At 48.7% G+C, this 10,814-nt stretch overlaps 1 protein-coding gene and 1 long non-coding RNA gene across 2 annotated transcripts; one reads left to right on the top strand and one right to left on the bottom strand.

Annotated features, from left to right (window-relative positions):
- Positions 1–5,292: 5,292 nt before the first annotated feature.
- Fos (Fos proto-oncogene, AP-1 transcription factor subunit) lies at positions 5,293–8,161 on the bottom strand. Its single transcript, NM_022197.2, is given in 4 exon segments — positions 5,293–6,231; positions 6,345–6,452; positions 6,857–7,108; positions 7,869–8,161. Coding segments are annotated over 4 exon segments (1,143 nt in total). The 5' UTR covers positions 8,010–8,161; the 3' UTR covers positions 5,293–5,589.
- A 441-nt stretch (positions 8,162–8,602) lies between these two features.
- LOC148005394 (uncharacterized) lies at positions 8,603–10,481 on the top strand. The gene is made up of 3 exons (XR_015623233.1): positions 8,603–8,834; positions 8,917–9,103; positions 10,374–10,481. It is a non-coding gene; the product is annotated as an uncharacterized LOC148005394 (long non-coding RNA).
- Positions 10,482–10,814: the final 333 nt, after the last annotated feature.

Below are 10,814 nucleotides of genomic sequence, written 5' to 3'. Positions count from 1 at the left end.
CTAACGATAGTGATCTTGATAACAGAACAGGCAACCCTTACTCTTCTATTCTAACACAGGCTCAATTACAGATTGCGTCCTCCGGCACACTGAAGGAACTCATCAGACTTGCGTTAGACTCTGAACATCTCGTACCAAAGTGAAAACATTCCAATTCCTTTTTCTTTCGTTTAAAAGCATACAAACAAACAAAACAGAGTCTTATTCTGTAGGTTCAGGCTGGCCTGGAATTCACTCTATAGTCTACGCTAACCTCAAATTCATGACAATGTTCTTGCTTTGGCCTCCCCAGTGTTGGAGTGTGAATCACCATTCTTAGGGCAACATGATTTTTTTTTTTTATAAAACAGGTCTGGGTGCACAAATGTTGGGGGCCAGAGAATATGTTGTGACATCAGTTCTTTCCTTCCACCTTCACATGGTCTCCAGAGATGGCCTCCGGTCACCTGGCTCTCTTATCTACTGAGACACTTGGATAGCTGGCTATTTGTGTTCCTTACATTTTATTTATTTAACTCTTCACTTACATGAACATGTGTGCATGAGTCAGTGGTGCGGCCCACCAAAGCCAGGTATATTCGATCCCTACTCCCTCATAGCAGGAGTGGTAGGCAGTTATAAGCCACTCATTGTGGATGCCAGGAACTGAATCTGGGTCCTCTGGAAGAGCCACTGGTGTTAGCAGCTGAGCTATCTGTCCTGCCTGGAATTGGTATTTAATAAATGGCCATGGTCTTCTACCCTCGAAGAAGTCTATGAGGTTAATCTTCCCTCCAAAGGTGCAGCTCTCTTATGATATTTTCATAATTGTCATCTGCATTCATTCATCTATTTACATTCAATCAACAACCCTGAGAGACGGTTGTGATCAAGTAACAAAAGGTCATTGTTCTCATGGGAGGAGACATTTATTATTTTAAGTAAAATGAAACCAACATCGAATGTTACAGCTACAGGAGAAATGCTATGAATTCAATCATGAGAAAGTCATGCAGGAGTGTACACAGAAGACACCCTAGATAGAGTGGCCAGGGAGGGTGTCTAGGAGACTTGCCTTGAGCTGAGCCTTGAATGTCTTTGCCAGTTTGGACAAAGAGACTCAGGTAGAGGCTCAGTGGCAACAAACAAACAAACAAACAAACAAACAAACACCCTCTTCAAGGAATGAGCACTAGACGTGTGCAGAGTGGAAGGGAGTCCCTTGCACTGTGTGATTATAGGGTATGGAGACTCGAGGGGATACGGAGACTCCTCGAGGGGTCAACTCCTTGATGTTAACAGCAAAGCCAGCACCATTTAAAGCTCCAGCACCTTTTGGCATTCAAATGTCACTCTATCCCTTGCCCTCTGTCGAACTGTTTCAGAGGAAACTTGTACACAGTTGAAAGGCTGCTTTTGCTTCTGTTTCTTCTTTTACTTCAGATGTATTGAAACTTGGGATCATTTGCTTAGGGTAACCATCTTAGAGTTTTTGTTGTCCCTTAATTAAACAAAGCATGATTGGTTTACTTGGGAATCGCTGTTGATACAAAGTAACTGTAATTAGAGCCAAAAGTACTCTTTAGTTCTGATGATTGCACGAGCTCTAGGCCTGTGCAAAGGTGTTAGGGGGCTGGTTATCCTCTATTCTACAAAGGTGAGTATTTTTTCTTCCATTATCTAAAATTAATTTCAATCATTGCACAGTCATTCACTTTGCTGAAATGGCACAAGGATTCCAGGGGAGGCGATGAAGGAATTCCAGGAATGAAGGACAGATGTGGCCTGTGTGTCTGCAGCCAGATGTAAAAGATGTAACATTACTATTGCCTAACATCCTAAGGGGGCCTGGAACAGAAGCTACAGAACATGCAAAGACTACTTTCTGGTTGTAAAAAGAGTGTAGGATTTATTCATTCGCCCACTGAGCCAAATGTTCCTTCGTCTTGTAGTATACCTCTGAACTAGGTCTTAGAGTCCATTGGTGGCTCAGGCTTGACATGGTCCCCAAAGGGAAATGGCCCCTGGTCTTTAGCCCTTTGTGTTGCATATTCAGGACTTGTATCAATGTTTGTGGCACTGAAGACAGGCAGGTAGTTGTTCCACTGAAACTAGTTTGAGGCTTCATCTTCTGAGAAGGGATGGAAGTGTCCCCAAAAGAAAGGTGACATTCTTAGTCTCAGACATCCTCAGGAGCTTCTAAATCCAGAGTCTCTGGTGAGGGGGATTTGGAAGGAGTCCTTTTCCCAGACAGGGAAGATACCCCTTTCTTTTGTCTAGACCATGGAAGTAGCTAGCAGGGAGCATAGAAGGTGTCAGTCCTACAGGGGATCCCATGAACTCGGGGAAACCTTTCAGAGATTCTGTCTTCCTAGAGTTTCAGTGTTTGCCTGTGGATGGAATGTAGTCCAGGCTGTGGTGACCTGGAAGAAGGCTTTGTGACAGACCTGTCAAAGAAAGGGGGATGTTCTTCTCCTGTGGTGAGTTTGCAGTTGCCAGAGCCATTCGTGAGGCCCTGGGGGCAAGCTGCTTTTCCTGCTTCTCTTTCCAATCTGGGAAATTCCTCTCAGGTTGTTATCACCTCACATTTAAAGGAGCTCATTGGGTCCTTAAAATGTTCCATCAATTCTAAAGTTAGACACCATATTTAAAGGCTACTTACCCTTTAAACAGCAGATAATGAAGCTAAGCCTAAACCTTTATTTTTTTTTTCATTTAGATTATATAAGAGTTCACAGTGTAGCCTGGAACTCTCTCCTCAGCTCTAGGATTATTGGTATACCGACAAGGCCCGGCATAACTCAGGACTGGCAAAAGCAGTATGCAAGTGGAGCGTGATGTAAAGAATGTTCTAGAAAGACTTGAGTGAGTTGCTCTGAAGTGTCAATCGTTATGGTTGGAGCAGGTAGATCATAGGTTAACAGCCCAAGTGTAATGGAACTGTCATTTGAAGTTGAAGCGTAACTCGACAGAGAATGAGGGCCACCATGACCACAAAGTGATTTTCATTACCACTAATGACATGAAGGCTCCCCTTCGACCCAGCACGGGTAGAAACAGTCTCTGGTTTTTAGGTACCAGAGAGCAAGGGTAGGGGATCAGTCTCCTTTCCTTTTGGTTTGCACACATGCAGCAGCATTAATTACCTGAGGTGTCCCAGACAAAGGTCGTTTTCTTCTTTGAGATGATAAACTTTCTAAGCTAAGCTTATCTGGAGTCTTCTGACCCTTCCCTACTGGGCTATTATGTAACTTCTTATTTACAGACTGGTTGGTCAGTCATTATTTAGGCTGCTCAAGATCTTTGAATCTGTCGGTTCCTTTTCCCCTTCTGTACTGTGAATCACACCCAGTGTTAAAGGAACTTCAGAAGCTGGAATTTGACTCTCATGGTGGCCTAGGACGATAGCCTGCTCTCTATGGAGATTAAAAAGGGTTGACTAAATGAACATATGTTAGGGTAAGGAACCGAAGCCAGGTATGATAGGACATACCTGTAAAGCCAGCACTTGGGAGATATAAACAGAAAGATCAAGAGTTCAAGGCCAGCCTCAGCTACATAGCAAGTTTGAGGTTGGACTAGACTATGTTAGACCTATCTTAAGCAAACAATTGAAAATTCATTTTGTTTTGCTTTTTTTAACCAAGGGAAAACTTTTAAGGTCAAGTATGATGAGGGCTGGGATGATGATCTTAAAGGCAGTTGTTAGTCTTGCGGAGAACCCAGATTTCAGTTCCTAGCACTTGCTTGGGTAGCTGCCATTGTCTCTGAACTCCAGTTCCATGGGACCCCTTACCCTCTTTTGGTCTCTGTGGACACTGTATATGCACACGGTGCACAGACATACATGCCAGCAAAAACCCTTACACAGAAAATAAAAGTAAATATATGTTTAGGGAGGGAAGGGGGCTGGCAAGATTGGTTTGGTGGGTAAAGGTGCCTGGTGACCTAAGTTTAATTCCCAGACAAAGATCCTGTTCTTCTTGAGATGCTTCTGGAAGTTGTCCCATGACCTCAAGTGCCGTAGTACATGAATGCCCTCCCCACATAAATAAATATATATTTTAATTATTTTTTAAAGAGGCAGTTCAGCCTAATGGACAGGAGGGGGAAGCGGCAATTGGGTTTGCAGTGTGGAAGGAAGGTGGCTTATTTCAACTATTCTTCAGTTCACTCACTTTTAAGATAAAAGTAACTCTTCCCTTGATTTCATGGGAATAAGATGCTAAACTTGCTGGTTGTCTGTAATAACCACCACTGTCAGGGTTGAGGCAAGAGGACTGCTGGGAGTTGGGAGGCTACCCTGGACCACCTAGCAAGATCCTATCTCCAACAATACCAAAATAATAATAATAATAATAACAATAATAATAATAATAATAATAATAATAATAATAATAATAATAAAGGAGAAAAGTTTGCATAGAGCTAGGCTCTGTTCAAAGGATCCCTTTCCCAGGAAAATCACTAAGGCGAAGATAGGCAAATACATTTAAGGATGCTCCCTCCAGAGAAGCAGGAAGGCACGTCAGCCTTGCACAAGCTGTTACAGGCAACTCTCAGCCCCCAGGGCAGGCAGGTAGAAAATCTTAGCAATGCAATATGAACACACATATCTGTAAAATACCCTGAACTAGCGTTTCCTCTGAGTGATAAGGGAACAGAGGGCGTGTCCCCTCCAGGACCCACCCATCTTGACAAACTGGTCTCTCTCCAAGGCCTTCCCGAAACTTCCAAAACTCTCAGAATAAAAGAGCAACGAGGTGGTCGCATTCAACTTAAATGCTTTTATTGACAATGTCTTGGAACAATAAGCAAACAATGCTTAAAATTTTTTCATTCAAATTCACTTTCCACATGTCGAAAGACCTCAGGATAGAAAAAAATAAAATAAAAATATAAATATCTGAGAATCCATCTTAATAAATAAATTGAAAACACAATAAAACGTTTTCATGGAAAACTGTTAATGTCAGAACATTCAGACCACCTCAACAATGCATGATCAGTTACATGACAATGAACATGGACGCTGAAGAGCTACAGTACGTGGATATAGCGATTTATTTCTATCTACCGGAAAATAAAGTTCTATCTTTTCTTAGTTTAATATTGGTCATTTCTAAATTGGAACACACTATTGCCAGGAACACAGTAGGTATTGTTAAAATCAGCTGCACTAGATACAATCCGAAAAATATCCAGCACCAGGTTAATTCCAATAATGAACCCAACAGATTAGTTAATGCTATGAGAAGACTAAGGAGAAAGAGAAAAGAGACACAGACCCAGGCCTGGCTCACATGCTACTAACTACCAGCTCTCAGGTGTCACTACAAACAATACACTCCATGCGGTTGCTTTTGATTTTTTGTTTTGTTTTTTTTTTTTTGTTTTGTTTTTTTGTTTTTTTGCTACATCTCCGGAAGAGGTGAGGACTGGAGTCCAGATGTGGATGCTTTCAAGTCCTTGAGGTCCACAGCCTGGTGTGTTTCACGCACAGATAAGGTCCTCCCTAGGTCTACGGGAACCCCTCGAGGGAAGACGTGTTTCTCCTCTCTGTAATGCACCAGCTCAGTCAGTGCCGGCTGCCCTGCCTTCTCTGACTGCTCACAGGGCTAGCAGTGTGGGCGAGCTCAGTGAGTCAGAGGAGGGCTCGTTGCTGCTGCTGCCCTTTCGGTGGGCAGCTGCGCAGCTAGGGAAGGAGTCAGCCTCGGGGTAGGTGAAGACAAAGGAAGACGTATAGGTAGTGCAGCTGGGAGTGCAGGTGACAACGGGAGTGCACAGGGGCTCCAGCTCTGTGACCATGGGCCCCATCCCCAGGGAACTGCTGTGCAGAGGCTCCCAGTCTGCTGCATAGAAGGAACCAGACAGGTCCACATCTGGCACAGAGCGGGCAGTCTCCGAGCCACTGGGCCTAGATGATGCCGGAAACAAGAAGTCATCAAAGGGTTCAGCCTTCAGCTCCATGTTGCTAATGTTCTTGACCGGCTCCAAGGATGGCTTGGGCTCAGGGTCATTGAGAAGAGGCAGGGTGAAGGCCTCCTCAGACTCTGGGGTGGTAGCCTCAGGCAGACCCCCAGTCAAGTCCAGGGAGGTCACAGACATCTCCTCTGGGAAGCCCAGGTCATTGGGGATCTTGCAGGCAGGTCGGTGGGCTGCCAAAATAAACTCCAGTTTTTCCTTCTCTTTCAGTAGATTGGCAATCTCGGTCTGCAACGCAGACTTCTCGTCTTCAAGTTGATCTGTCTCCTGCACAGAGATGTAAGAAAGCATAAGACACAGGTTTCCTCAAGGACCCTGACCCCATAGTCCCAACCTCCAACTTTAATAAAGTTTCAGGAGCAGCAGCTGGTTCAACCTACCGCTTGGAGCGTATCTGTCAGCTCCCTCCTCCGATTCCGGCACTTGGCTGCAGCCATCTTATTCCTTTCCCTTCGGATTCTCCGTTTCTCTTCCTCTTCAGGAGATAGCTATAAGAAAAGGACCAACATTCAATAAGGTGGTCTAGTGTCACCTCTGTTCAGTCACCCCAGTGAAACTGGCTCCTACAGCACCCGCACCTCTCACGGTGAAGCAGTTTTTCTAACCTGCAGTTGGCAGGCTGAGTGTGATTTGCATTTAAAGTGAGATCTTTAGGAGGGGAACAAAGAAGCTCCCAAGCTAGAGAATGTGGTTGGAAGCTGTCAGGGAAACTAGAGTATTTCTTGGGGCCAACTGTCAGTGTCTGACGAGGGTGGGAAAGGGCTGCAGCCACGGTCCCTGGTCAGGAAGTGCAGTCAGTAGCGTAGGGTTTCACCCACTCTGCCGTGTCGCCTGTGCGTCCGTCCCCCCCGCCCCCCCCAACTCCCCGCGCAGGTCCAGAATCGCTACTCACCTGCTCTACTTTGCCCCTTCTGCCGATGCTCTGCGCTCTGCCGCCTGACATGGTCTTCACCACTCCCGCTCTGGCGTAAGCCCCGGTCGACGGGGTGGGGAGTCCGTAAGGATGGGGCGCTCTGGTCTGCGATGGGGCCACGGAGGAGACCAGAGTGGGCTGCACCAGCCACTGCAGGTCTGGGCTGGTGGAGATGGCTGTCACCGTGGGGATAAAGTTGGCACTAGAGACGGACAGATCTGCGCAAAAGTCCTGAAACAAAACAAAAAGAGGAAAGCGGAGGTGAGCGAGGAGGTTCCAGACACAGGTGGAGCAAGTGGCCCTAGTGTCGCATGAAGCAGGGAGAGAGAAGCATTCTGGTCAGAGACTGCTTGTGTCTTCCTGTATGCACTTCATCCGAGATAAAAAGGTCTCCCAATATCCTCTATCCTCCCCTGAATTCCGCAGCTCAGCCTTTCTCCTCCATCCTACTGCTGCGTTCCCGTTATCCCTTCAGCATCACTCGCTCGAAAGGGGGTTTGTTATAAATATCCCTGACGTCTGCGCTGACGCAGGCGCTGCTCCGGAGTCTCCAGAATGAACTCGCTTTTTATCAATGAAACTGCCTTACACACCGGCTCGCAGCACCCTCCTCCCTCCTCCCTTCTCCCTGCTCCAGGCTGCCCCGGGAGGGGGGATTGCCGCCGTTTGCCGCCTCCCAGGCTCTAGTTAGCGAGTCTTTGCTAGAGACTTGTTGGCCCCGGCTGATCTCAGAAACAAGTCACCGAGAGAAGAGCGCAGGACACTCAGAGTAAACCTGCCGCGCGGGAGGGGGGTCACTAAGTCTTAGTATGACAAGTGTGCACGCGCTCAGACAAGTCCTGGGTTCCCAGGCTAGGGCTGCTCTGACCGCGCCAGTCTCCCTCCGGAGCAAACAAGGAAGACCCCTACTCTTCCCTGACAGTCACACCCCAATGTGCCCTCCTCGGCGACCCCCAGCGCGGACCTGGCGACTGCACAAAGCCAAACTCACCTGTGTGTTGACAGGGGAGCCCATGCTGGAGAAGGAGTCGGCTGGGGAATGGTAGTAGGAAAGGCTGTCCCCGGCCGGGGAGGCGCTACTGCAGCGGGAGGATGACGCCTCGTAGTCCGCGTTGAAACCCGAGAACATCATGGTCGTGGTTTGGGCAAAGCTCGGCGAGGGGTCCAGGGGTAGACACTGGTGGGAGCTGCAGAGCAGAGCTGGGTGGGAGCGCGGTCACTGCTCGTTCGCGGCTCCGCCGGCTCTATCCAGTCTTCTCAGTTGCTAGCTGCAATCGCGGTTGGAGTAGTAGGCGCCTCAGCTGGCCGCTTTATAGAAGCGCTTGAATGGCTTACTACGTCATGAGCGGAACAGAGAAACTGGAGGGGGGAAAGCGCTCCCGAATGCCCTCTGCGGGCTCCCTGTCATCAACTCTACGCCCCAGGCTCTCAACCCCCGTCTCAGTCTGTAACTTTCACCTATGAGTGTTCACAATTGGGATCTTAGAAGGTCTCCTGGACCCTCCGCATGTAGGATTTCGGGGATGGTTCCCCCCAGGACAACAGGGACCGGCCGTGGAAACCTGCTGACGCAGATGTCCTAATATGGACATCCTGTGTAAAGGAGGGAGGGATTGACGGGAACAGCTCGCCGGCTGCAGCCAACTCTGAGGGTGCAGCGCAAGGGGGGAGCGGGGGCCGCGGCCGGGGGAGGGGAGGCGGGAAAGGCAGAGAAGGCGAGCGAACATTCGCACCTGATTCAATGTGTACTCTGTTCCCAGGGTCAGGGGATGAGACTGGGGGTCATCTCCTTTCCATTGTCCAGCAATCTGGAGCTTTTTAAAAAAGTCTCTGGTATTAGGAGAAGCAGGCACGCAGCCCTAAAGGCTCCAAGTCTCTGTTCCCAAAGGAAAGCTAGCCCACATCAGACCTCTCTCCGTCCCAAATCAGTGCAACATTAGGCCTGAGGTTGGAAGCAGTAAGTGAAGGATTCTAAGTAAGTATTCAATAACCCGCTTTACCTACAATACTGAGTTCATTCATACATTCGTGTTTTAAAGGACGACAGCACCCACTCCCCGACCCTTGGCCACTTAGAACAATCAGGGTGACTGTCCCGGGAGACACTGACGGATAAACATTGTGCAAAACCACCCTGCAAGGATGCCTGAAGGGGTCGTTTGCTCAGTTTTGAGCGGAGGCCAGAGGGCGAGTGAAGGCAGGGGTCTGCTCAGAATTACAAGTGAGGTGAGCTCCCGGGAAGAAGGCAATTCGGTGCACAGGGGAGGTGGGGACCTGAATCCGTGCAGCCTGGAAACTGCGCTTACAAGGAACCCGCAGCGGGTGATTTTCCAGTTCGGACTTGGGGAGGGGGGGATGGGGGAGGAGGGGAGGACGGACTGGAAGCACGGTTCCCAGCTGTGCAGAGATGTTGGCGTCTGCTTTGAGCACAGCTTTGAGTCTTGGAAGATGGAACTTTGGAGATGCCGGGTGCTTCGGTGTAGAACAAACACACCCCTACTTGCCCTCAGCCTCCTGTCCTTCAGCAGAGGACAAGCCGGGTTAGACTGACTGGGCTCGGCCCCAGAGCGCTGGTCACCTCTGGGAAAGGAAACCGCAGATCCTCGCAGAACTCATGTGTCCCCTCTTCTCCATTCTGTGGATCCCAAGGGTCAAACTAACTGGTGGGCATTCCGAGACGGACTAGAGAGGATTGGGGCAGCGGATGGATCTTCAGGGGCCCAAGAGGTGCAGAACCACAAACCTGCCCTGGGCCGCCGCACCCGGGAGCTAGGCGATTTTGCTATAGATAGTAACAGCGAAGCGGCTGTTTACAGCAACACAGCGCCGCCAGGGCCGTCTCCAGGCGACGCCGCGCGGCCGGGCTCACGGTCCGCCCATCCAGGCCACCCGCCCTCCCTGCTCCCCAAGAGCCGTGGCCTCCCTGGCCAGGCTGCGGCCGCTCCGCCGACTGACATCACCCTCGGGTTGGGGGGCCGATCCCGGCTGGCTCCTGCCTATGCGCTAGCCTCCATTCTTAGAGATCCAAACCCAGCAGGAGCGGGGAGGGCAGGGAGGCGGGGATTCGTGGAAATAGGCCACTTGCTATTTTTGCATTCCCTGTCACAGGCAGAGGTGAAAACAGAATTTCATCATTGTATGTCATTAGTTTATGTTGGTGGGAATTTAGGCGCTTTTTTTTCTCACTCGAAAGAGGGGGAAGGGAAAGAGGACAACATGATGTAGAAACACAGGCTTCGTATAGCCGGTCAATCCTGAAGCGATTTCATTGGCCTTCAGTTCTCTGTGAATTCTAGTCTGTCATGTGCTTTCACTGTTCTTTACTATGAAAGGAAGAGACAGAAAGATTATGCAGACCTCTTCCCTCTTATTAGTTTCGACAAAGTAGGTCAACCTTTGAATTCCTGGTTCTGTCTGGCCTTGCCTTCCACTCATAACCACATCTCAGGGGCTCTTGGAGAAAAACCACAGTGATTTGATTTTATTTCCTTTTCAGGTTTGAAGCAGCTCTGGCCAACACCTCAAAGATGTGTCAAGATTTTATATCCAGGATTTATCTCGTACATCACTTACTTTGGCAATTAAAAACGAAAAAAAAAAAAAAGGTCTTTGGGTGAGCCTTCTCCTCCAAATAGCTTGTCTTTTTTTCCTTCTTGGCATCATTATGGCCAGAGAGTTGGACATCTAATACATCTGTCCTCTGAAAAGGACAAGCCAGAGACTGGAGAGATGACTTAGTGGTTAGAGCACTGGCTGCTTTTCCAGAGGACCCAGGTTCAAGTCCCTTGGCCACATGGCTACCCCACAGCCTGTGAGTCCAGTTCCAGGGACTCCAATGCCCTCATCTGGCATCCCTGGGCATCAGGCACACATACATTGCACATACATATATGCAGACAAAACACACACACACACACACACACATATATAACAATAC

The sequence above is a fragment of the Rattus norvegicus genome, chromosome 6 (assembly GCF_021556685.1).
Source record: "Rattus norvegicus strain SHRSP/BbbUtx chromosome 6, alternate assembly SHRSP_T2T, whole genome shotgun sequence".
Taxonomy (NCBI): Eukaryota; Metazoa; Chordata; class Mammalia; order Rodentia; family Muridae; genus Rattus; species Rattus norvegicus.
The sequence above is the reverse complement of the archived record's forward strand: the minus strand, read 5'-3'. Positions and strand labels throughout refer to the sequence as shown.